General features: G+C 37.7%; 1 protein-coding gene across 1 annotated transcript in view; it reads left to right on the top strand.

Annotated features, from left to right (window-relative positions):
• Nucleotides 1-27,394, top strand: part of CLPTM1L (CLPTM1-like) — a 28,134-nt gene extending 740 nt beyond the window's left edge. The window contains exons 2-17 of the mRNA XM_014938656.1: nt 315-415; nt 2,216-2,405; nt 3,611-3,753; nt 5,718-5,796; nt 9,609-9,726; nt 11,421-11,515; nt 12,862-12,946; nt 14,494-14,597; nt 16,628-16,693; nt 17,143-17,193; nt 17,826-17,908; nt 19,720-19,754; nt 20,066-20,121; nt 20,202-20,246; nt 23,692-23,807; nt 25,106-27,394. Of these exons, the coding sequence (XP_014794142.1) occupies nt 315-415; nt 2,216-2,405; nt 3,611-3,753; nt 5,718-5,796; nt 9,609-9,726; nt 11,421-11,515; nt 12,862-12,946; nt 14,494-14,597; nt 16,628-16,693; nt 17,143-17,193; nt 17,826-17,908; nt 19,720-19,754; nt 20,066-20,121; nt 20,202-20,246; nt 23,692-23,807; nt 25,106-25,190 (1,452 nt within the window). The 3' untranslated portion in view covers nt 25,191-27,394. The remainder of the gene's footprint in view (nt 1-314; nt 416-2,215; nt 2,406-3,610; nt 3,754-5,717; nt 5,797-9,608; nt 9,727-11,420; nt 11,516-12,861; nt 12,947-14,493; nt 14,598-16,627; nt 16,694-17,142; nt 17,194-17,825; nt 17,909-19,719; nt 19,755-20,065; nt 20,122-20,201; nt 20,247-23,691; nt 23,808-25,105) is intronic.

Genomic DNA, 27,394 nt, shown 5'->3' with positions numbered 1-27,394 from the left:
AATGAGGGGTAACGGTTTTAAACTGAAAGAGGGCGGGTTTAGCTTATTAGATATTAGGAAGAAATTCTTTACCGTGAGGGTGGTGAGGCACTGGAACAGGTTGCCCAGAGAAGCTGTGGATGCCCCATCCCCGGAGGTGTTCAAGACCAGGCTGGATGGGGCTTTGAGCAACCTGCTCTAGTGGGAGGTGTCCCTGCCCATGGCAGGGGGGGTGAGCTAGATGATATTTAATGTTCCTTCCAACCCAAGCTATTCTGTGATTCTAACTTATTATTTCTGTACTCTGAATTCTCCGTGTTGTGTTTTGGTTTCAGTTAAGCGTGTATACTACCACGCGGTCAAGCATCGGTGCTGAGAGTAATATAGATCTGGTTTTGAACGTGGAGGATTTTGATATTGAGTCCAAATTTGAAAGGTAGGTACCCAAACTATGAATTATTTCTTTGATTATGAAGGTTGTATCCTAACTGGTAGTCACAGATACTGAAGTATACATGAAGCAAAGTGCACTGTTTGTTATAGTTGTGTTGAAAGAGTAGAGTTGTTGTTCTTGCATTCTTTGTTTTGGGGTTAAAGCTGGTTTTGCATGTTCTACAGGCTATTCGGTTCACACTTGTTTTTCATAAAGTAATAACCATATTTGCCATGTTAAGGCAGGAAAGATGTTAGTTGGATTCCAGCCTTAGAGTTGAGGACAAAGTGCTGCTGTTAATAAAAGAAGTCTTAGAATATTTCATTAATTAAATATTGGTAAAGTGCCCGCCTTGGTGGAAATGATATGCAAAGTTCACCTGGCGCCGAGGAATATGCACTTAGACAAACTTTTCTCACCTTGAAAATCACCTCGTAGTTGCAAGAAACAGAGCTTGCAAAACAAAGCTATACCAGTAAATACAGAAATGTTTATTTCTCTCATGTAGATTTTGCAAATCTTGAATGCTGACCTATATTGTCTATAATAATAATAATCTGAAAATAGATTCCACTCTAAACATTCATCTCACTAGCTGTGCTAGATCAGTAACGTACACATATTGTGCTAAACTTATGTATTGGTTAGTTTGGATCAGCATACTGTTTTCAGCTGCACAGGCAACAGTTTTACAGAAGTATGCTTTGCTTATAATAGTACAAATAACTTTTTATTGGGAAAATCAAAGTCAAAGTACCTGGAAGTGCTTGAGAATTTCCTCTAATAACTCGTAGCTAGTGTGCTAGCTGCAATGATGTTCTTAATAGCGGTGACTTCAGAATAGAATTTGGAAGGCAAACCATGTTCTTTTTTCTTGTTCTGTAACTGTTTCAGTGCTAATAATCATAAAAACAAACTTTTTTTTCTGGTAGTTCAGGGTTTCAAGATCTTCTGAAGGGGTGTTGCTGCTAAGATGGAATAAGATTGTGCTGTTAGACAAATTTCTGAGTATAACACCATGCTATACGTGTGCATCTATACAATTAAAATGATTAGAACTAATTGTTTGTGCTTCATATTTGCTGCCTCACTTTTTTTTTTGTTGAAGATAGTCGCCTTATTTTTGACTCCTCTTGCAGAGTCTCCCCGTTTCTTTCCCATTCTGCCTTTCCTGTAATTAAAGAACATGATGGCCTGCAGTTTAGGTCATATTGAACTTTATCTCTGACAGACTTGAAAATATAAGAGTTGTTTCACTGATACGGTCTGCTAAGCCATTGAAAGTATTCAGAGAAAGATAACCCGAGCAAATTTACAGGAATACAAGATGTATTATGCAAGGTTGCAAGTGGGATGATTTCTTGGCTTAACACAAGGGGAGTGAGTTCATGCTTTGGGGCTCTAGTAATCTAGAGTTCTGTGCTTGGCACACCATGGCTGAGAGGACGTTTTATTAATGCAAAACGCTTGGTAAAACTTGGTGATTTTTCTCTTTAAACTTTTTATTGTGTATACATATATACATATTCAGCACATGGAAGGATATTTTCTACAAGTGGTGTGATAATTTTGGCCCTATGACCTATTGGCAGGGGAAAACAAGAAAAGATCTGGTGATGCAGTCCTGTGTTGTCTGGGGTAATAAAGGATTAATTGGACAAAGATTAAAGTATCTTAAGATAATAGTGAAATTCAGGAAATGCAAGTATTATGATACATACTGGAGTATATAAATTGAAATATGTAAATAGAAGTTTCAGCATGTGCTATGTGATCTCATAATGTATTTATTTTGTATTTTAGGACAGTGAATGTCTCTGTACCAAAGAAAACACGAAATAATGGCACGTTATATGCATATATATTTCTTCACCATGCTGGCATTTTGCCTTGGCATGACGGTAAGCAGGTCCATATAGTAAGCCCTCTGACCACGTACATGGTACCTAAACCAGAAGAGATTAATTTGCTCACTGGAGAATCAGCCACACAGGTAGGTGATTTTTCCATCTGTAGATGAAGAACTGCAACAGAAGTAATTTCTGTTGTAGACGCTTCCAGTGTTGGTATCTGCTATGCTTGCATCTTTACACTAATGATGATATTAAAAAAAAAAAAAAATTACAAAAAACCAAATCAAAACTCTTGATTATCAATAATAGACCATTCAGCACAGCAGAGGTGTAGAGCCCTAACACTGACTGCTATTAAAAGCTTCCCTAGTTAACATTAGTTGCTACTTCAAGGATTCATTGCTTTTGGTAGAAACACTGTATTCTTTTGTGACAGTATGATGCTGCTTTCTATAGTGGGTTGGATTCATGTGAAATGATGTGCTTTGCTTTTATAAAACAGAGTTGCAAGCTTGATTTTGACATTGGTGAGTGACCAACGTGAAATTGCGCCTTTTCCTTTAGGATGTTCTTACTTTTCACTTCAATTCAAGAGAATAAGATAGTATCCTTTAACAAACACTATGATTACTCAGTGTGTGGGGGAAATGTAGTGTTACTTAACGAAATACTTGTGAATGGCTGTTGTACCTCTTGTTAAGTGGAGCTTGAGAATTTCACTGTTTTTCGTTGGAATCTGTAATACACCTGTAGCCAGCGGTGCTGTTTCTAAATCCTGTAAGAATAAAGTTGAAAATAAGTTGAGGCTGGAGTCCAACACTAAAAGTCAGAACATGTGGTGTTCATTCAAAGAAAAGCAAGTAGAATGCCTTGGTGATAAGCATCTGCTGAAAGCTAAGGTTGTACTTGGTTTCAGCACTGCTTTACACAGAAGTTCAAAGCAAATGGTCTGATCTGTTTACTCCCAAAAATTAATATAGTTGATCATCCCCATCCTTTTGAGTGTTTTGAAGTAGCATCAGATAACTGTACAATCCTTATGTCAAAGTGACCTTTTTTGACTAGAATCCACATTCCTAAGGTATTAAGGTTAATTACCTGAATATTCATTCTTGATGAACAAGGCTGTGAATGGACACTAAAGTTTTTTCAGAGTCAGATTATGGTAGGCCTTTACAATCCATTCTATGGTATTTGAGCAAAATACTCAATCTGCTCAAAATTAAGGTAAAGTGTTTCTTAGTGATATAGTTTGTGACTCTATAGTTTCTGCAATTTAGACCGTTATCCTATTCAAAATTCCATATTGTTTATCAATATGTACATATGTGTTGTATTTTTAAAGCAAATTGAAGCAGAAAAACAGACCAATGCTCTAGACGAACCTGTCTCTCACTGGAGATCAAGATTAACCTTGAATGTCATGGTGGAAGATTTTGTGTTTGATGGATCATCCCTTCCTGCTGATGTTCACCGTTACATGAAGATGTGAGTTGATGACTTAATTTTGCTAGATCTGTTAGTATAAACTTACTGCACATTTCTGCAGAAATCCTCCCTGGCCTCCTTTAGTATTTTATGTTTAAATTGGCACTTAAGACACAAGGATATTCTTAATGCTTGTATTTCAGTAGTGACAATTAGTAAGATATTACGTACTAGAAAACTTTATTGGAGATAGCTTGTTCCTGGGCAGCTCAGAGTTTAGAGTATGTTTTTGTATAGAGTTATCATAGTAAGAGAAAACAGAACTACAAAGAGGCAAGTAAAATGCTACAGCAGACTTCATACCTCCTTGTTCTCAAATCATACTCTGGCCTTCAAAGCAATTACTGTCCCTTGACTTTTCCACTTACACTTCATCTGCAAATTATCTATACAAACTGCAAGTGCAGAAGAGGAGCAGCTGATCTCCTATGTCATCTTTTTTTTCTCCCTTTATGATTTGCTTTATTTTACTTTGACAATATGTGTTCCTACGTTATGTCACTTTCTCAAGAAAATACTAAAAAGCAGGGATAGGTTTTTAGGCCACTAAATGCGGGCAGTAGCTTCTGTTCACAGCTTGTTTAAATTACTTCTGGCATTAACCATGTAGATAATGCTATGTTGACTTGTGCTGCTATATGTTGATGCCTTTCTCTCCAAGTATCCTGTTAAATCCAGAAGCAGTTGCTTAATCGGCAGACCCTGGGGTTCTGGGATAGCTTCCCAGCCAGAATGGATAAACTTAGCAACTCATAAGATAGGCCCATGACAGGAAGGGGTTGATGAACGAGGATATTTTTTCTGGTCGTGTTTAGATACTCATTAGTGCAGTTTTGTCATTGCATTGTACAGGAAATAGTTTAGATATGAAGTAGCCTGCTGCAATTCCGCTAGCAGTAGCTTTAATTGTAGTCGTTATACAGAAATCTAAACCTCTTCAGTTAATTAACCAAGCAGTGTTTCTGAGCATCAGTTTAGTACTTTTCTGTATCACTGTTGCCCTTTGTATATTTAATATGCAGTCTTTCTTAGCAGGCATAGAGACTTCTGTCTTTTGTCAACAACTAAAATTCAAATTTGGGCTTTAAAAAGCTCCATTATGCTAGTTCCATAGACTTTTGCCAAGATCATCACAGTGTAGATAACTGCCTTTCTAGTGAGGAACTTTAAGAATTTGTATCTCTTTGGGCATTAGGCTAAATACTTTCCTAAGACAGTGACAAAGCAATTGTATATAAGTCATGATTTGGTAAATACCTTTCCAGTGGTCAATTTTGTAGAGGGCTCGAAGGCTGGGAAGTTTCTACTGGTTCCATGTGGGTTGGTGAGGTGGTAGAGCAATCCAAAGAAGAGCTTCTGTCGAGGAGAAGGCAGAGAAGATTTCTGCTCCTCGGGCACTCTCTCCAGTAGTATGCAGCCTTCTGGTGTGTGTACCAGCCATTGTGTTCATAGTCCCAGTCTAGCTACAGCATGGGCTATTGCTGACCCGATGTTATTGGGGGTGCAGAGGAGTGGGGGAGGTGGTGAAGAGTTGACCTTGTTGCAGTAGGAGAGGGATACTTGAGACAAAGGATACACATATACGGTAGTAAACTTCAGCACATTTCTCTTCAATTAACTTTAAATTTCCTCTGCCCTTTGTCATGCAACAGCTTCAGCATCATCACAGCCAATGTCATTTCTCTTTCTTTTTTTTTTGCTTATTCTGTCTTTCTACAGAAAAGTAAAAACAAACTAAAAAGAGAAACGTGACATGCCTAATTTTTTGTACAGACTTCTCTCAGAGAAAGGCTCTGGGCTAGTGGCTTCTTTTTTCTTGTGTATTAAAGGAAAATGTGCCTGAAAAGGTGGTGGGAAATATCTACATGGGTAGATGTGAAAGTGATGAATGAGTGCTAATTTGAATAAAAGTAGTTTTCTTTTTAGATCACTACAGTCATAAAATCCATGTTTAAACATCCTAGGGTTCAGTTGGGGAAGACAGTGCATTACCTTCCAATATTATTTATTGATCAGCTAAGCAACAGAGTGAAAGATTTGATGGTGAGTAGTAGAATACCTTTAATTACATTTCACAGTTTTAATAGTAATCTTCAATGTTTTTTTAATTAAGATTTTGTCATAGGTTGTTTGCTGTAATGAAAAAGTATAAATTCACAAAAGGACTCTGCCAATGACTGTTACATTAATGTGGTCGAGTGTGGTACCTGCAGAGGGTGGATCTGAGTTTTGAAACTCCTCTCTGACAGAGGTTTCTGCCAAGCACTCCCTTGTGTTCCACCAAAAGGTGCTTGGATTCCACTGCTTTTGCCTTTTGGATAGATACAGAGGACATCACTGCAGCAGCAGCTGTGGTGGGAGCAGTCTCATGAGCAATTTTGACTCCCTAAGCTAAAGAAGTTCCTTTAGCATTGCAGAGCTGCTTCTGATAGCTTCTAGGGAAATGACCATACTGAGCACAGCTGATACTGGAGCTACACTGAGATAAGTCAGTAGCTGTTCTCTTATCTCCAAAAAATTCACTCATGGTTACATTTCCTGGTGGTGATCTCTATCATGTTAGAGTAACTTGGACACCTGACAGTTTGGTGTTACATCCAGTGATTTTGTTCACTGAAACAAATCAGGGCTTAGAAGTTTCAATAATGGAATTACAGCAGAATAAGGCTGAATGAGATTTCTGGGGGTTGTTAGTCTAACACCCCTGCTCTAAGAAAAATCACCTCGAGTGGGTTGCTCGGGACCTTCTCCAGTTGGGTTTTGGATGTATCCAGGGATGGAGATGCCATAGCCTCTCTGGGCAACCTGTTACAGTGCTCAGTCACTGCTGCAGTTAAAAAAAGGCTCTTTCATACATTTAAATAGAACTGTCTGTGTTCAGTTTTTGCCCAACTATTCTCTTGTGGGAAATTGTGCCATTCCTTTACTATAAGATCCCTTGCATCTAAGCTATGTTCATCTTAGCAGCTCTTAGTTAAGCCCTGCAGTTCTTTTCAGTTGCACTGACTAGAATTTAGCAATCAGAGTTTCTGAGACCAAAAGTCTTGCGGAATGTCTCAGAACTGTTACATGAGTATGCCTGGATTCAGCACCTTCCAGATGGAAGTCTTTCCATAGACCTCCTATGTTGTCTTTCCAATTCATTAATTTCAGCTCAGACAAAGAATTTTGTTACTTTTTGTTGGGGAGAATCTTCTTTAAGAATTGGTATCCTCACCCCCAAGCTTTTCAGCAAAACAAACTCCTGAGGATTTGTTGCAAATCTTGGTCACAGATAACTATGTCCAGTATTTCTTTGGATATACTTTTGTGATGTCTTTATCAGTGGTCATTGTCCTTTTTTAAGTTTCTTACCGCAACTTATTCAGTTCAGTACATTCATATGAACTTCTAGCTGGTCATGTAGCCTGTTTACATATAAAGGCAGTATTCTCACATTATTAATGACATTCCTGCAGTTGTCATGCATGTCACAGTTAATGCTGTCATAACTCATTGCCTTAAAGTTATTAAAGATCCTGGGAAGCACTGCAAAGACTATTCCACCAAAACCAGCAAACTCCCCCTTCAGCACTGACTTAACGTGACTTCTCAGCAGTGACTTGCCAAACTTTTTGCAAGCCCTGCAGAAGAGTGGTCAGTCTAACAATATGCATAGTGTGAGATAATGAGGGGAAAGTGAATAAGGGAAAGGATAAGGGAAAAAGGTGATACAGCTTTTTTTGGAGCAAGGTCAGCATTTGACTTTAAATAAGGGCATAGACCCTCTCTGTTTGATATGCCTGACCTAAAGTCATGGGGGAGAAGATGTTTTCTCTGCTTGTGCTAGGCTGTGTAGATTTTGACTGTTATTTTGACCCAGATAGTAGGTCTTCTGTGGTAAGTACTATAGTCTAGAGGTTATGTGTTGCTCATGTTCTTAAACGTTCTTGCCAATGCTGAGGGTTTAGAGATTGCACAGGATTCTGATTTAACAAAGAGAAAACTTGAATGTGATGTTCTGAGGCCATACTACAAGAGTAGATTGTATTGCAGAGGTTTGATAACTAGTTTTCAAAGGCTTAGCAACCATCACACTCAACTAGGCTGTCAGGCAGCACTTGTGGACTTCTAATCATTCATTGAGAGAGTTCATTCTTCTAAAATATATGTATCTGTTCATGTAATTTGTTTTTGGTGTTGAAGAATTCCTATCTCTGTCTTGTATTGCAATCTGATTTTCTCCCTACCCAGCCCCTAACCCCTTAGTAATGCTTTGTGTAGAGTACAGTTGCTGCGTGTTACTTACCCACACATTTGCAAAATTATTTTCTAGCTGTCCTGCACAGATAAAATTTCTTTCCTTTTCTCCCAGAAATGTTGATGCTGTCTTTGAGAGACTGAGAAATTGGAATGATAATGGAGGGATTACAGGCATCCTTTTAAAAAGGAGAGGAAGCCTGGAAGATGTTTATGTAGCTTTTGGTAAACAGCTGTAGAATCTTGCCAGCATTCTCTACTGTGAGCTCTAACCAGGTTATTTTCACCCTGTTTTGTTGTTGTGTTGTTTTTTTTTCCAGACAGTTCAGAGATCCCAGATACCATTCTGGTTTACCAAATTTCCCCCTGCTGTATTTATAAAACTTACTCCGCTTCCTTTTCTCTCCCTTGCACGCGTGCAGGCATGTTCTGCCACTCTCTGAAAAGCTTTTTGGGTCTTGGGAGGGTGGTGAGACTGACAACTGTTGGTACTCACTGGAGGAAAGAGTGAAGGGGAGAGTGAACGTAATCCCCAGTTCACACCTGACTGGTACGTGGCGAGGTTAAAAGCATGTTCTGTAACATAAGGATCAGAAAAAGCTTGTTCATCTCAGGTGTCAGCTAACTAATTACTGTAGAAACAGATACAGTGTAGAGTAGCAATTCTGAGATGGGAATTATGATTGGGTGGTAATTAGGAGCCGGGAGCAATAGATCTTGAACTGTTGCAATTCAGAGTGCCTGCCTGTCCCCAGTCTTGAGCTGTCCTTCAAAGTGTAAAACGTACTGCCTGAACTTGTACCTATTCTAACATTTGTGAGGACAATTTTATTTTTTTTTGTTTTAAACTTATTTGAGAGACTATCACCTATCGTGCCGAAGGAGCTGAGCTGAGCCAATTTAAGACCTTTTTTTTTATTTTTCTTTCTTCTCCCCAGCTTAAGGGTGCTCCAGGTAGTTCTCATCCTAACAAGTGTAGATGATAAAGAAAGATCAGCTGAGCAGGCAGGAGATTTCTGTGACACCCTGTATACATACACATACACACAGGGTAACTTGCATGTGGTCTCTCACCAGTCTAAGCAAGTAGGACCATCTTGCTTCTCCACCTTTTGTTTTGAGTTGCTGCAACTTTAATTTCTCTCAAAACCAGCCTCAATTTAGTAAAGTTCTGACTGTGGCCTTTGAGATATGATTTTTTTTATTTTTTTTTTTTTAAATCTTCTAGCTTAGGTAATCTTAGCATATATATTCAGAGAACTGTTAAAAGAGAGAATTACCTTAAACATGCTTTTCCTGCTTAAGCTAAAACCAGCAAATGTCAGACCATGTAAATGTCTCAGAGGTATTGTATAGAGTAACAGCGGGATTGCTGTAAGAACTTGAAGAGAACAAACTGCTAATTTAACATTTCTTGGCAAAAAAAAAAGCCAAAGACTTCAAGCCTAGTATAGAAGTCTAAGATTTTATTCCCTTTCAAGAAGCAAACTGAGCTCTTTAAATTGTGCGATTAAAGCATAGTGTGATATAATCACTTAATTTAAAAAAAATTATTAGAAATAATTGTTGCAATTTTTCTGCTATTAAAAATGAAACTATATCTTTTTGAAATACAGGTTATAAATCGTTCAACAACAGAGCTACCTCTTACGGTGTCATATGACAAAATATCTCTTGGAAAGCTCCGGTTTTGGATCCACATGCAGGACGCCGTGTACTCCCTCCAACAGTTTGGTATGTTTTTCATCTTTAATGATGTTAGGCCAAAAACCCCACCAACCCCTCATGGTTTTTTTGCTTATAAGTACATAGGTGACACTTAACCCTTTTTTCTGGTTAGCTGGTGAAAAGTTTTAACGCTACAAATCTTACATTGTTTTATCTAAAATAAAGATGGAAATAAAATGTTGACACATGGTAGGAAACAAGAATACAGAAGTGAAATAACTGTTTTTAAAATAGGTTTTGTTTGGACAGTACTACTGTAAAAGCATAAGAGGCCAAAACAGAGGAGAGGATTTTTGCCACAGGTTTCCCCTATCATCCATGGAACAGAAAAGCTGCATCAGTGTTACATAAACTTTGATATAAGCTATGTACAGGTGGTTGCTGTAGCCATATACCTACAGTGAAATATAGGCAGGCACAGCATAGTCTTTAGGCTCAAGCTGACCATGAAGCAAGAAGCTAGGTTCTTATCATACTCCTTCTGACACTTCAGAACTGCCTGGCTCAGTTACAAATTTATTTTGTAAGTAATTTCTCCATAAATTTCTTTGAACCTTCTCAGAGTGGTGTAATTGAAATTTTCATGTTCTGTGTCTTGGATGGACACGTATCAAGACCTGTGATCCTAGGAATACCTCCTCTGCCTGGAAAAAAAGCTTACCTAAGATGCAGCTTATTGTCTATAAGTATGCAGATAGTGAAATGTAAGGTATAAAATTTTCCTTTTGGAATAACTGAAGAAAAGGTCGCCTTAGCAAAACTGCAAAATCACTTGAAAATTGGAGAACTTCAGATTCTACTTGCTGTGATGAAGGACAGACAATACGACAAAGTAAATTGGTACTGAACTCAGCAGTGTCATAATTAGCATCATTTCTGTAAACACAGCATTGTGTATTTTCTGAGAACGATGGACTTAGTGACAGTGGCTGGAACTTTCTACTTCATGTAGAAAGCATCTTAACACTGTTTAAAGGAGTTCAAAGCGATGATGTGTATTCTGGAGAGCACACTTCTTGGTGCTGGCAACTGTATTTATCAGAGACAGGCTCTAACTTTTTTTGAATGGATAGTTGTCCAGTGCATAACAAGAAACCAGTGTTCCTCCTTTAGGATAATTGACAGTAGAGAATATGTATTCAGCTTACAGATAGTGATTTCTGGAAGATGCTTTTTCCATTTGTCAAAGAGAAGCTTCCAGGTTAATTTTGCAAGGGCTGTCAGAAGAGTTGATGCCTAAATTGGGGTCTATACTGTTGCATGTAGGGACATGTTTCCCGTTGACCTTTGTTGTCCTCCACAGTATAGTCCTTTTCTCATTTTTTGTTTTTAATGTGAAGCTTTCTTATGTACCAAATTAAACCTCAGAGGCCAAGTTGAATAATCGTTTCTCTTCCCACTCAGGCCAGAATGACAGTGACTTCCTGTGTCTTGCCATTTGTATTCAGCTTGGGTTGTAGTTACACAACACGTTAAAGGCACATCAGCCTGCTTGTAACTGATGGGCTTTGTTTAAGGCAAGCCAAATAACTAGCCCAGATATAGGTAGACTTGGGTTTTACCAATAAAGCTGCCATCTTGTTTGGGATTTATGATTCCTTCATGTGCAGGTGAAATAAGATTCTTTTCATACTGTACTCTAGCAGAACAGCAATTAACTGTCTAGTACTTCTTGCATAATTACTTGTTCTTTTTCTTAGGGTTTTCAGAAAAGGATGCAGATGAAGTAAAGGGAATTTTTGTTGACACTAACCTGTACTTTCTGGCTTTGACATTCTTCGTAGCTGCATTTCATGTAAGTAGAGAAATTCTGGTTTTTAAGAATTACAGCATAGGAAATTATTAAAAAAAAAAAGCGTGGGGGTGGGGGCTGAACTTCAGCTCTCTCCTTTATTGAGAACCGTTGTTGGAAATAGTAATTTCAGTAGAGTGATAGAAAAGGTTTCTGGTACAAGTCAGCTGTATTTCCAATGCCAAGTTAATATAAAAATCTCAAAGGAGATAGAAATATGAGAGAAAACTAGGTATAAACTAAACAGTCTTGACTGAGATACAACACATTTAACTTCATTATCATCACTGTGCTTTTAGCTGAACCAAAGCACCCAGAACTAATATGCCTGTCAACATTGGTTCACGTTTTCTGCTGTGTTATCACACAGTTTACTGCTGCAGTGGGCACCAACCAGTAGGGTTTGAGTCTCTGACTTCTAACCCCTAGAGAAATTTAGATCAGTTGATCTAGATTACTTCAAAAAATGTCACTGTAAAATGCAGAGCTTGTGGCTTTAGGCCTGGTTGGTTGTTGTCATGTCTCTCTGCCAGCATTGTGTGTGTCTTGGTTTAAATATGAATCTTTGTTTTAATGAACAATTTTTTTAGACTTCATAGGTCCCTTATGACTGAGCTATTCTATTCTGTCCTGAACAGAAATACTGAAAATGCTGGAAAAATACTTGGCACATATAAATTCAATGCCAAAATGTCCTTGATACAGATCAACTTCTTGGTGATGAAGTAGAGAGGAGAAAATTACTTCTGTATTTTAGGAAAGTTTTAAAAACTTTGTTACTATTCAAGCCTAACTTTATCAATTCTATAAAAGCACTTTGAATCTAATTTAGGGTGGCTTGCCCTGGTCTGTCAAGGAGGTGAGCAATTTCTCAGAGTCCTCAATTCTTCGTTCTCTATTATGTGTTACTGGTACTGTGTTTTAAAAACTTTGTTACTATTCAAGCCTAACTTTATCAATTCTATAAAAGCACTTTGAATCTAATTTAGGGTGGCTTGCCCTGGTCTGTCAAGGAGGTGAGCAATTTCTCAGAGTCCTCAATTCTTCGTTCTCTATTATGTGTTACCCTGTATTGGATCACTAACTTTTTTTTACCAGATGTAGCATTGTAGTAGTAGCAGTACCTGGAATTCCACCTGCCATTTTGCACTGCTTCTGAAGCGTGGGCTTCTAAAACAGTTTTTCTTTTCAGTTTTTTTTTTTTTTTGTAGTATTTAATTTTATATTTCTGAGGCTTCTAAAACAGGTTTTTCTTGCAATTCCCTTTTAAATGCATTTTTACCAGATCAGCTGGTAGTTTTTAACTACTGCACATTTGAACAAATGACTGTGTTTCTTTCTATTTGCAGCTTCTCTTTGATTTTCTTGCATTCAAAAATGACATCAGTTTTTGGAAGAAAAAGAGGAGCATGATTGGGATGTCTACAAAAGCAGGTATGGGCCAAATTTGGAGTGTGCATGTGCTATCTAATATATACTGTGTGTTTTCAGTCTTACTCAAAGTTGAAACTTTGTAGATTCACCAAGATGGTAAAATGAGATGTGTTTGTGTGTGAAAAGATGGCTAACAGGCTGGCTCTAACTTTGCTAGCACTGTGCTCAAGTATCACTTGCTTTTAACCACTCACGTCGCTTCTGAGGTTTGACTGTAGTACAATCAAGAATGAGTTTAATACTAAGTCAATCACCAAATTTATACATTGAGAAGAGAATGAGGACCAGAAAAAAAATCCTGTGGGTGGAGAGAACGTGCTGTCATGGGTAATGCTGCCCTGTAAGTCCTATGTGTTCCTTGTAGATAACTACAGGTTCCAAAATATTTGGGAGGGAAAACACAGTAGTGTAATGCTGTTTTGGAATTTGGGCTTCGGTGTAAACAGGAGCAGTAAAAGCTTCTGGGGAAGGGGCGGGGAGAATGGAAGGGTTGAGTTGACTGTAGGAAAGATGAGAGAAACTTAGTGGTCTGACATCCTGCTAACCCTTCCTAGAGACAGATGAAGGTAGCAGCCAGCCTGGATGCTTGAGGTTTTAACGTACCACTCCCCAGCCTTGTTTATTGTGCTAATACTTACTGCTAGTTTTTCTAATAGATTTTTTTTCTGTTCTAATTATAAATCAAAATGATAAATCTGGAGTCACTTGACATCTGAGACTGTCCTTCATTTTATCATATATACAAATTGATTAAAACATGTGAGGAGTAGCAATATCAGGAAAAAAATTAGGCATTGTAAATTATGATGAACAGCAAAATGCTTTTCTTATGTGGAAAATCTGTTGATTGCCTTTGTTTCTGTAAGGCATTTATACTGCTGTTGGCATATGTATGGCAAAAAGTTAGTAAAAATTAAAAACGGTCCATGAAATTTCAGAATTAAGTGTTGATTGCCAACTTAAAAAGTGAGTAAAGTCAAATTGGAAAGACTGAGTGGCAAAGGGTTTTTTTAACCTTACTATTAAAGTATCGCTCTTCAGTCTCCAGTAATTGATGGCTTCGTGCTGTCTTTAGCAAGCCTTTGTCACCTTTCTGCCTTTTCTCCTTCTTGCCCTGAGAGAACAGTGTGACAGGCAACTGTTCTGGAATGGTTCAGTGTAATTGTTGGTGTCTGAGTGTGTTGTAACTCTTCTTTCTTTCTGTTCCCGCTTAGGGGGGTGGATATTCAAATCTAAGAATTAGTTGATAGACACTTATAAGCATCCAAGGTTTTGCAAAACCTGAAAAATAACCTTAAAATATACTTTTTAACATTTACAAATATTAAATATTTTGTGGTAAGGATTTCATAAAATGTTTTTGTTCCTTATTTGCCTGGAGGTATATAGATCACTGGCTGTTTCTAGAACTGCTTGATATATCAAGATGTGTGTAGAAGTTCATGCTTAGACTGCATAAGATGGAATTACAGTAAATAGGCCAACAGTCTTTTGTGATCTCAGCTGTTCATTTAAATATTAATAAGCCTTTCATTTTTTCTGTCTAGTGCTTTGGCGGTGCTTTAGTACTGTGGTAATATTTCTTTTCCTTTTGGATGAACAAACAAGTTTATTGGTACTGATCCCAGCAGGCATTGGTGCAGTGATTGAGGTGAGTTCTTAAAGGTCTAGAACCAAATACCAGCATTTGCAGCAACATCCATAGTTTTTTGTAGAAAAAGAGTGTTAAAATAGTTACTGGAATACTATTGCTGTTATAGTATGCTACCTTAGCAACGTTGTTTAACTGGCTTTCAGTGGAAAAGGAGATTGTGCCCCTTTATCAAATAACTAAACAGCAAGTATCAGGTTTTTCTGGCATGGGCCAGCATGTATTAATGGAAACCAGAGTTACGCTGAAGTTCCTTCCTATCACAGGATCTGATAGGCATGGCTCCCAACCAGGCATGTATAACCATGTCAACAAGCCTTCACGCAAACATTTGTCAAAGAGCAGGCTGTGTGCCATCAGGCAGTGGCACAGGCCTGCACCTTTCTCCCGGGCTGTGACTGAGGTGCTTGGGGAAGGAGGGAAAGGAGGAGACTGCTGGCTGTGTTCGTTATTCCAGCAGACCATGTCTAGTCCCTGGGTTGCAAGTACTGCTTAGAAGCCTGCTTTATCTATAATAAAGCACAAAGTCAACAGTAATGGGAAGGGGAGATCTTTCTACCTAGCATTGCTTGCAGATCTAATCACTTCTCAGTATTTAAAAATAAGTCCAGGAGTCTCATGGGAAATTTTTGCCTACGCATCTGTTATAGTTGCAGATAATCCCTGTGGAAACAGAACAGTTGAGAATTTTTAGTTAGTGATTAAATTGTTGCATGCGAAGTCACAAAGTGATCCTTAAATTTCAGCTTACTGTAGAAGGCAGATTAAGGTCTTGTGAAAGCTACGAACAGGGGTGTCCTAAATAGTACCATTTCACTGACTGTAGCATTTTTCAGTAAGTTGAAATTTTTAAGTCTGGTGTATGTTAAGTTTTCTGTGTCAGATTTGCCAGTATGTTTGTTTCTATAAATAGAAATGTAGTCTTAGATTTCAAACTTTCTTTAGCTGTCTGAAATTTTAACAGTTTCGGGGATTGCTTTTGGATTGCAGGCTGGGGGAACTGGGTTGAAAGGATTATATAGGAACAGTGTGTGGGACACAAATGGAGGGGAAGTGTTCGGTAGGTTCTGTTGCAGTAGCATTGCTCCTTTCAAGTAATGGTGAGATAACATGGTTGTCTCAAGGTGAGAATGACCATAGGGACTACACATCTCCAAGGAATTTGTCTGATGGAAGAGCTTTTTTCACAGCTTATTCCTAACACCTGTTTCTCATGCAGTACTAATACTGACATTGCTTCTGTAGTAAGCCATTTTCTCACTTGCATCAAAGATCATCTTTACCATATTGCACTTTTTTGTTTGGAAGGTATGATGGGTGAGAATATTGGTGTAGTTAAAGTTTAACAAACCCTGTCCACCAAAAGTTTCATGAAGCATAGCTCTCCTGGTGAGCTTACTGCATTGCCTAAGTTGTTGAATCTATATAGCAGGGTGGGTACATGAGTAAATTTTCAGGTGCACCGAACCTTTGGTTACATTAGGGTCAAACTGCTGTGGCATTACAGTAAGCAGCCAAATAATTAAGTAATTCTTCTGTCTTTCGCTTGTAACCCACTACTGAAATGTAATGACAGTTTAAGTGCCCGCTTGATTGCTGCTAGAAGTTCTGAGGTACCTTCATCTTGCAGATCCCAGCTGACCTTGAGGGCATGTAAAAACTTGCTTGGCAGGTGGTTACTGGAGAATTCCCTAAATGCTTGACCTGGGGGTGCATGTTGGTGCCAAGAGCAGCTCACCCCCACCTGAGGGCTGCAATCCAGATGTCCTGGAAGGACTACATTATTTCACTTAAAGTACATCATCTGATATGGAGTTTTAATAGTGCGTGCTCCCAATGTTGTACTTGTGTGGTGACACAGGATTTGGTTTGTATAGGGATGCAGGCAGCGTGCTGAAGTCAGGCTGTTGCTGCTTTATGTAGTGGGTGCTTAAAATAGATATTCCAGGGTCTTGATTCTGAGTATCTGAATCCTGCATAAGACATTCCTTTGGATAATTATATGCACGTTTTGTTTTTGTTAATCACAGCTCTGGAAAGTGAAGAAAGCTTTGAAAATGACAATCAAGTGGCAAGGCGTGAGACCCAAAATTCAGGTATAGTAGACATTGGCCTGTTAACAATTACACTCTTGAGCTTTCCACCTGTTTCCAGATTAGTCTGCAACTTGGCTTTTAGTGAAATGAAGATTTTAAAAAAAACTGTAAAGGTTTTTCCTATGTATATCTTCTCTTTATTGGTGGCTTAATCCAAAAGTTGGCTGAGCATTTTCAAATTATGATTTTTTACGATTAATTTTATAGAAGAAAAAGCTATTTGTGTGTACTTATTGCAGGAGAAACTTCAGAACCCCTTTGTCAGTCCTGGTAAATCTTAACAGGTGTGAGTGTGCTCCTTCCACTGTGTTGGAAAGCCACTCTTATCTGGCATTGTGATTTCAAGTAAGAAACTGAGGTTTTTATGAAGCTGTAGGTATAACTTCTCCATTGTGGAACTAGTAGATGATGAGATTCTGACTTGATAATGCATTTTATATGTGTTGCAGTTTGGTACATACAATGACTCTGAAAGGAAAACTGAGGAGTATGATACCCAGGTAAGAGGGAAGCCTGTGACTTCTGATTCGTAAAGTTTACATTTGTGGCCTGTTGATTGACTTGTTTGCAAGTTGACTTGCTGCAAATGCATTTCCCATTTTCTCACAGTTGTCAAGAGGATCATCATTATGTGGATGATCAAATAGTGATGGTTCATTCTAATAATTTATGAAGAAAAATAGTGAAAGAGTTGTTAGCTGAATTAGGTAGAAACATTTCTCTGAGAAGCAGAATTGCAAGGGACTTGTCTGAAGAGAGGCATCTTGGAGAGTCTTCATTCACAAATTTGAAAATTTATATTTGTGCTTGTTACTTATACTGGAACAATGTTCATGTGCTTCCTGATTTCTGAAAGGAGTTGAAGACATCAGGAAGTTAAGCAGAGAGCTGCTCTGAGCTTCTGACCTTCATGCTCCCTCTTATTGCGTATGCTCTGAGATCCTTGGTGGTCTGAACTGAGCACTGGAATTTTCATTTCTCTAGAACTGGAAGCATACTGGAAATAATAGTAGATATTTGGAAAAAGAAAAGATTTTCAGGGAAAAAAAATGTGACTGTCTTGTAGTTAATGCCGTGACAAATCTGCTGTATATAAAATGTAAGCTAACAAAATATTTTCATTGTCTATTAGGCTATGAAATACTTGTCATATTTGCTTTATCCACTATGTATTGGAGGTGCAGGTTACTCCTTGCTGAATGTCAAATACAAAAGGTACTGTAAATCTATAAACGATCTTATACAGAATTGAAACATTCCCCACTTTTCCCATATTAATTAATTAGAGGTGACGGGTTAAAGAAATCAGTTTATTTTGCTTGATTCATAAGCTAGGAACTGGAAACTTCATTGCTCTATATGATCTAAAGCTGAAAATCTAGCTGTTTTTTTAATACCCTGTAAGCTACTGGCTGTTGTATTTAGCAAATAACCTGATATTACTGCAGTATGGAATTCAATAGCTTACCTACATGAGTAAGCTGTGAATCAGAAGAGGAAGAAGTAAGGTTCAGAGAACTGATAAGATGACAGGAGAGGTGAGAGGAATTCAGTGGTTAAACCTGTCCAATAACAGAGAAGAAAAAATGTCCCCAAATTATTTGCTCTAACCAAGAGGTTCCTAAATATGATAGCGAGGATGGCAACCAAGCAAAAGAGTTTTAAGAAAGGACTCTGTATTATTTCCCTTATGGGCCTTCCGCAACACAGTGATGCTTCAGCAGGAGCTGAAGACTCTGTTTCATGAAAAGTTGATACTCCTGTCCACTTTCACTCAGAATAGTACAGCTAGTTCATTTGGTATTGGAGAGATGCAAGCAAGTATGCAGCCACGAGACTGTGGTGTAGAAAAAAATCTGCAAATACAAGTGTGGTGATGGCCACGTAAACACATTCTTTAATAGTCTTTAGGCCCCGAAGGGATGGGAGGGAGAGCAAGCAATAGCTTGAAACAACATCAGAAAAGAGCTGCTGTTGCTGCATACATGGGCTGTAGCACTTGTACTAGAAACTGGGGCAATTTCTGGGCAATTAGGTAAATAATTTTTTTTCAAAAGGTTCCTGTCTTGGTAAGGAGCTAACAAATATGTAGTATTTAAAATTCCGCTTGTCTCACAAAATTATTAAATTCATTCAGTACTGCAAAATATTATATGCCAGGTGTTCTTAAGCTGTAGCTTAAGGAAGTGAAAACAATTGATATAATGGAATTTTTTTTCATTGTTAAATCTATTTGCAAGGAAATGTGATGGAACAAGTAATCTTAACAGTGGATTATCCTTTAATCTTGCAGGCGTTTTCGGATGCATTTTTTAAATGCTTGTGGATTAGTGGAATGCTGCTACAGCTGTAATGTTACTACTAACAAGTCACTAACAGAGCCTTGCAAGTTCAATTTTAAATGATGGAACTTGAGCATCACAATTGCTGGCTGTTCTTACTATAGCAAGCAGAAATATGAAATTTGACCGCTAACTGTAACACTACTCTTATGTTTCTAAGATTGTGCTCCATTGAACGTCTGGGAGGGGTTTTAGTTGTAAGGAGGGGAAAAATGTAGATTCCTTGTATTTACCTTTTTTTTAAGTGCCTACTATAGTGGTTTATACTGAATAGTATTTGTTGTTTGAAATTTGGTAAGTCCTTGCAGTGCCGTATTGTCCCTTTAGTATTTAGAACACAGTGTTGCCTTTTGCAAGCCTTAATGCAGTCAGGGTTAAGTGTGCAGCATTATCTGATGCCATTTTGGGTGCAGACACTTAAGCATTCTGACAAAGTCTAAAGGCAGTTGGTAAAGTGCTCCAAACTTGGTTGCATGCACTGATAGACATCCTTTGCTTCAACTGTTAGCACCTTCTCTGGAGCCCTTCCTAATCAAAGGAAGATGGAGGTATTTAGTTCTTGTGTAAAGTAATTCACGACACAGCCATTTCTTGGAGTAGTCAGCGTGCAGCCATGTAGAGGATTACAGGTACATATTTTGGGCTGAGGTGAAAGAATAACTGGACTGTCTTCTTTCTTTGTAGCTGGTACTCCTGGTTGATTAACAGCTTTGTCAATGGTGAGTCCCTTCTTATGTTTGTTTGGGTTTTTTCTGTTCATATTTCTTCAAATGGAGGTCAAGACTCAAAAGTAGAAAATTAACTGCTCTCAGCTGGATCATTGTAATATAGAGCAATAACTTCACTGTAGGTTCCAAAATTACTACAGTGATTGAGAAAGGGAGAAGAATCAACCCAAAGTGAAACAAAAGAGTTAGATGCATCTTCCCTCTTTAGGAAAATGAGTGTAGATCTCTGATTGTGAAAGTATAGTTGTGTGGTGTACTGCAGTTGTCAATTTGTCTGTAAGTTTTCCATCTTTTATCTTCAGGAGTGTATGCTTTTGGATTCCTGTTTATGCTGCCCCAGCTGTTTGTAAACTACAAGGTAAGATTGAAAAGTGATAAAAGTCTACTTTTTTAGTCTCCTCTTCTAAAAATATTACAAATTGTTATTTTTAATCCTAGATGAAATCTGTTGCACACTTACCATGGAAGGCTTTCACATACAAAGTAAGTAAAGCTCTAATTTAAAGATTGATGGAGTCATTTTGGAAATAATTTTCTGTGAGAAACAGTTTAGTATTATGTAGCTTAAAGCTGACAGTGCATTGTTTGTTTTAAGAACTACACTGACAGTAAAACCAAATCTGTTTGCAAATGTCTTTAAAAAAAAACCCCAACAAACAAACAAAAAAAAAACCAACACCCAAGCCAAAAAAAGAAAAGCTGATTTCCATTTTTCATAGTGACTTCCATATAATGAGAGTACCTGCATTCTAGTTTTGATGCTGATATTGTTTTTTCTACTGTCAGCTGTCTTGCCTGGGTGCAAAAGTTGGTCCTGCAAATAAACTAATCATTCTCAATTTAATACATTATTTTAGGAAGAGAGAGATTATATTAACAAAGGACAGTTTTCAAGAAAGAGATAGGACCACTAAGAGACCGTATTTTGGCAGGTTCCAGGAGCTACAAGAGACTGAAGTAATGTACACACTGTTCTGTGCTGGGGTAGTAATTCTGGGGTTCTGGGCAGTAAGTGACAAATGTGTGGTGGGTTGTTACACGGTGGGAAAGGGGCTGTGCTGTGGTGTCCCCGCTGCCTAGACTGCCCCTGTGGGAAATAGTGTGATGCTGTAGCAAAGCTTAACACCAGACCTTGGAGGAGGGGAAGGTGAATTCGTTCAAAACGAAGTCAACTTACTAAAACTTTGATACCTGCATACCCACAAGCTCCCGTGTGTGTCTGAGTGGTTTGTGTAGCATTCAGGCACCAAGATGGATGTACCTGAGTATCCTAGTCAGAATTCCCTGCACTGATACGGAGGACAAGGGATACCCACTCTTGAGTTCCTCTGTCTCCTACATTCTTCCTCACTCAACAGCCACGTGCTAGTTTTGTTCTTGTACCCCTAAAGAGCTGATGATATTTTGACTCCAACCTTTTCCCACCTCTGTGAGTCATCAGGATTTTTGTACTGTCATTTTGTACTGTTTTCCTGAGCATTGTGTTCTGAGAAACCCTAGATGGATACACTGGAATTACCAAGACCTTGATGCCTTGATCAACACATGCCATGTTTTCTTCTGCTTCCACTCAGTGTTTTCATTTACCCTTCCTTTGTGCCGATGTATTGGAGTTCTTCAGAACATCAGTACTTTAAAAGACACAGTGTTAAAAACTGCTCAAGACATGGTGTCCAATTCTGAATAGATGATCTGGGACAAGAGAACTAAAATCTTAAAATTTGAAGTGCATTTTATAGCTTTTCCATTTCTGTGAGCCTACAGCAATTGCCCAACGTTCTGCTTCCCTAATATTTTTAAGGACTCATGGGACATCTAGGAAAATAGATTGAAATATAGCTGACAGCAGAACAGCGACTAAACAGTGTTCAATATGGAAATGTTGTCAAAAATAAAAATAAACATCTAGTGTTTCAGACATACATTAGACAAATCAGCATGTTTCTTAATAGAGGGGAGTAAAAGGTATATTAGTGAAGTAATTTCACAATTTTACTCAAGCAACAAAATACAAAACTGAGCAGAGATATCAGCAGTTAAATAGACAACAAAGGGACAGTATTCAAGCAAGTAACCTTTAAAGAAGTAGCATTCTCTTGCTGAATAGCCTTTTCTTACAGGGCATTTATGGTTCCTCTTAAGATGCCGGAGGCTGCCCACAGCAAAGGCTTGTGTATATGTAGAAAGAAGTAGATGATGTTTAACGTGTATATGTAGAAAGAAGTAGATGATGTTTTCAATTATGTTTAATTTACTGGTCTTTGAAGCGGGTAATTTACTTTTTCCTAGCGGATATTTAAAGTTGCTTGCCCTCTTCTGCACTTTCAAGAGTGGAAAGAATAGTCTGAGGTCTCATCTGCAAATGTTTTAGAAAGCTTTGGGTTTTTCCTTAATTTGAACTCTTCCCTGTTTTCCTTGGCAAAACTGAAGATCAGTCTAATTTTCCAGTTTCTCTAGTCTTTACCATTATGCTCTTTATCATATTTGAAGGTACTCATAAAAATGTATAATCTCAAAGGAAAACTAGCCAGACTAAATACTGTGTAAGAAACCAACCCAGGACCTAACATACTGTTAGATGGGCAGCCTTGATGCATGCAGTCTCAATGGTTTATGAGGACTTGCCTGAGTGCCTGAAGGATGGAACATTAAGCTCTTTCTTCCTTTCATCACTGTAGGTTCACTCACTTGGGTGTTGACTTGGAAAGGCTGCCTTTTCCAACTTGCCAAGTTTTTTTTTTGTTCCATGACAAATCTTCTTTGCACAGGCATGAGAAGTGCCATCCATATTCTTTGATCACTTCAGATTGATGGATTTGTTTTGACTTGTCAGAAGGAGCTTTCCTGTTGTACTTAATAAGAACTCTCTCCTGTCCAGCACCCCCATCTTCTGATGCTTTGTTTCATCTTATAAACATTCATTCATTTTAAGGAGTGAGTCCCCCTTTGCTTAGAAAATACATCATTTTCCCCATTCTTATGGTATGGATTAACATAAGGATTGCTAATATTGAAAGAAGAAGCCATGTTACTGACTCTGTTAACCCAACAGTGAATATTCTTTGCTGGATTTGTTTCCTGCTGGTTTTAGTGAGTTGAAACAGTTTATTGCACCATATCATCAGCACTGGAGCTGCTGCACTGTAGGAGCTGATTTCTAGTCCTCCCTGTACGCCAGATCCAGAGGAGCTGTCCTTCTGTTTACTTTCTTTACCTTCTGTGACAAAATATTGTTGTATTTGCATGCTGGTAGCCTGTTTGTGTTGCTTTCCCAGCAGATGTCTGGGAATTTAAACTTTCTTACTCAGGAAGAAGTAGTGAGAAAATATTTTCATTATTGCTTTAGAAACAGAACCTTTAGTATGCCTACTTGAGTGGAAATGGTGTAGAAAATTGTGTCTTGGATAAGGGATGGATGTTTACTTCCAGGAGAGCACTGAAAATATTTTAAAATCTCTCCAAGGCTGTCAAGTTAATGTTCTTAAGGGCAGTAATTTAACAAGTTTTTACACAAATTTCAAGTTACTACAGAAAATGAAAGTGAACTGACATTTTGTAAAGCATTTGAGTGATGAATGAATGAAAGGGGTTTTTTTGCTGGCTTCTTGTAAAGACTTCACTGAAGTTGAATCCATGTTTTTCCCCTTGCGTGACAATACTCTCACTTACCTGAAGTAGTCCTACTTCCTTTTTACTTGTAACTATAGTTCTGGGATCTGGAGTGGGCGATATGGTCTTCATTAAAAGAAAAAACTTTAAAGTTTGCATTAATTAGTTTTTCAGCATAACCTCTAAGTATTGTTATAAATATGAAAGTAATCTGTGTTCCTACTGAAAAACGTAGTTCTAGGAAGCCTGTTTCCTGTAACTCTGTATGACAGATGACTTCCTTTCTTCACAGCTGACTGAAGTATGTTTTTATTTGTAGGCATTCAACACCTTTATTGATGATATATTTGCTTTTATCATCACTATGCCAACATCTCATAGGCTGGCGTGCTTTAGAGATGATGTCGTGTTCCTGGTCTATCTTTACCAAAGATGGTATGTCTTTCTTTAGTACTCGTCAGAGTTTTTGTAACGCTGTAGATGGTTGCAGTCTTACTGCAGTAAAGAATTATGAAATAGCTTGAGACAGACTTCAAGTAGAATTTTTATACCATAGTAGTACATAGTATGGTCTGGATAATGGTAGTTGTGTATATGCCTAGTCAAGAGGATGTTGAGAATGACCCTGAAAAGGAGAACTCAATACAAACAAGAGGAGCAAAAGCGCTTTTCTCTAATTGACAGTGTTCTTGGACCCTTTTTAGCATGTGAGGAGAGTAGTCAAGAAATTCCTCTTCTCACAGCACTCACAGAATTTTTGCCAGTTACCCCTTCTCCCTCCCCAAAGCAGCAGTCCTCCTTTTCAGCAGAGAATTTCACATTTGCAAGTTAACTAAAAAAAAAAAAAAACAAACCCAACCCTGAAACATGAATACCTGAAGTAAGGTGAAGGAGAGCATTTCTTAAGCTTGTATTCACAAACCCTCTTAGGAGTTCTGGGCTTCTAACCCTTGCTGAGGGGCTGTGTGTCTACATCTGAGGTGTGCTTCCTGAGTTGCTCTGCAAGGCGCTAGCCAAGGATGTTTTCTGATGAGGGATTGCCCTGCTCTGCTTTCCTCTTTATCTAGTTTCACAGGATCACACAATCACAGTTGTCAGGTTCCCTTGTAATTTGAGTATCTGGCAAGTCTTGGATTCTTTAAGTAACTAAAATCAGATGGGGAAGAAGGCTATATGCAGTAATCATTGAAATACTGTTCATAAGTATATTCTTGTTCCCAATAATAAATATTTATCTGTGGAGCGAACAAGAATTTTAAGGCTAATTCACGTTGTACTGGAGTATATGGATGTGTATGTCTAATCATTAATACTAAATGCAAACTTCAGTTTTAGGTTTATATAATTGCACATAATTGTAATAAAATAGATGCCCTTCCAGGGTATTATTCTAGAAGTTAAGAGCTCAACAGCTTCTGATAGGGGCTGGACACTGGTTTAAAGTTTGAGAGGTATCCAGGATTGTTTGAGAAATAGTCCAGCCAAGCTTTAGGGGACCTAATACATCTCTTAAGAGGCCCTCTTGTGAGACAATTGGTTCAGCCTTTAGTGTGAAGAAGCTGATGTATCTGTAGCTAATCTTTAAAACTGTCAGGGGTTTTGCCACAAATGGGAATAGAGAATATGATAAAGAAATTAACTTTTAAAATCAAGTAGCACAGAACTGCTTAATTCCTCCAGGTAGCAGACAATATTGTAGCTAATCTTTTTTTTTTTTTTTTTTTTTTAACCAGGCTTTATCCTGTGGATAAGAGCAGAGTGAATGAGTATGGAGAATCTTACGAAGAAAAGCCAAAAAAAAAAGCTCATAGAGAATAATTAAGAATTGAAGAAGATTCTGACCCCTGGACTCTTACTGACTTCATGTATTATCTGGTCTTAAGGAAGGAAAAACTTATTTAATAAGAGTATTTTTAAAGCTTATGACAGAACTACATGGACAATACATCTTCTATATTGCCAAAATCTAGTTTTGATATCCTCCTATTTCAAGATCCTCTTTCGTCTTCACAAGGTCCACAGTCTGCCAGGTGTCATTAAGTAAACTTCCTGCATTTAAACTTCTCTTTGCTGAAAACCTAAGTGTACTGACCACTGAAATTAATATCCAAGTCTATGTTTTTAAATCAACTCACTAACTGGAAGTGTGATGCCTGTACCACTAGGCTATGAAAAGTGGAAAAACAAGCCATTGTGTTACAACAGAATCAAGCATTATTGCAAAACTCGAGGCTGTCAAAAATAAAATATATAATATTGGATTATATGCTAATTACAAATCATTCTCATTTGAGAATGGAAATACTAGAAATCATGATTAAATTTGTAAGTTGTACATGGGCATTTTAAGTTCATAACTTAAAAAAAAATGTTTTGAAATACAGGGAGAGAAATGGGGTTGTTAAAAATCAAGTTCATGGCAGAGGGTTTCACTTGTCTTAAACTGAACAAAGATGTAAAATAAGTGTGATATGATTTCCTTCAATATGTATCAAAGTTTATATAAACCCTTCTGCATTGTTGACAAACTGGATTTCTTGGCATAGCAGGTCTTCATATAATGCAAATCATTGTTATGTGCTAGGAAAGTCTCTTAGCACATCTTAAATTATTCACCACGTGATACTCAGTGACCTACTGGACCAATTCTCTTACATTTCACAGGGAATAATTCCTTGGTCTTTCCCCTCACCCTCTCTGCCCCCGTCTATTTATAAGACAAAGCAGCCATCATTCAAGCAGAATGATTTTGTTCAAATACAATACAGGTTCAACATACTACCTGGAGACAGAAGAAAAAGAAAACAGCCTGGTGAAGAACAAGTATCTTTCACACAATTTAAAATCCATATTCCATGGGAACAGTTCATTGAGGGAGGTATTTTGATCTGTTTCTTTTAAATGAGTAAAAATCATCAGGTTGAATTATTATACTAAAATTCAAACTTCACAGCTATTTCTAGAAATAATGGTTCTAGATTTTTTAAGTAAGTTTCTCAGTAAGTGAAATAAAGTGCATTCCTTTCAGCAGCAAATAAAGTGGAATTTGAAAATATCCAAAAGGCAGAAATCTAGTTTCCAATTTGAGTTTTGTTTTGGTCAGTAAGTTTACAAATTAACCCCAATGATTTGTAAGTTTCTTTATTAAATTGCATGCTGTTTGTGCAATGCTATTTAATTTTAGTGTCGTTGATTGAAAACAGTAATTGAATAACCTTTTGAATTGAAGAACACAGATCTACTCCTACAGTCTGTAACTACTTTATGAAGTGTATTTTATCCAGTGCTGATTCTGCAGAAGTCTGAACATAGAAATACTTGGGTCCCAAAAACATACAGAAATGTGCCTAGTTTGTTTTGTCACAATCTATAGTCTTTCTTACACTGAAGTCCTCATTAGATGCTGCTGGCAATGGAAGGGAGTCTTGAAGACAATTTTTGACTTGTGTTCATGTTAAGGTCTCTTTGCACTGTTAACTGGAACTAAGGAGGACTGCTGATTTTAGCATTAAACATACATAAATGAGTCTATGCAAAACCAGAGTTGCATTTCCTATATCTTGTACCTGTTTTGAATTTGGAGGGAGCTCTTTGCTATTCGGCAAACTCATTGGGGACTCATATTTCATAATAATAGTTGAATGTACGCGGATGAAAATTTTTCCTGATATAAATAATGTGTATAACAGATTCCCTTTTTGTGCCATTTCAGAACAATCAAGTTATTGGTTCTTCTAGAATAGTTTCTGAAAGTCCAGAATACCACATTTGGGTATTTCTAATGTTTCATCACTCATTTTTGTATGTAGCTGTTGAAAAATCACTCTTGCACCTTTACATACTGTGAGTTTATTGGTCTTCTGTCTTGCATTTCTGATGTCAATGACCTCATAATATTGTATACAGTAGTCATAAAGAATATAAAATTAGAACATTTAAAGTCTTTAAAATGAGCAAGACTTTCCTGTTCAAGTCATTGTTTTATGCATTCCATTTCCAAATAAAAGACTTGGCATACGGGA

The sequence above is a fragment of the Calidris pugnax genome, unplaced genomic scaffold (assembly GCF_001431845.1).
Source record: "Calidris pugnax isolate Ruff unplaced genomic scaffold, ASM143184v1 scaffold13, whole genome shotgun sequence".
Classification (NCBI taxonomy): domain Eukaryota; kingdom Metazoa; phylum Chordata; class Aves; order Charadriiformes; family Scolopacidae; genus Calidris; species Calidris pugnax.
Note: the sequence above shows the minus strand (reverse complement) of the source record. Positions and strands in the feature narration are given on the sequence as shown.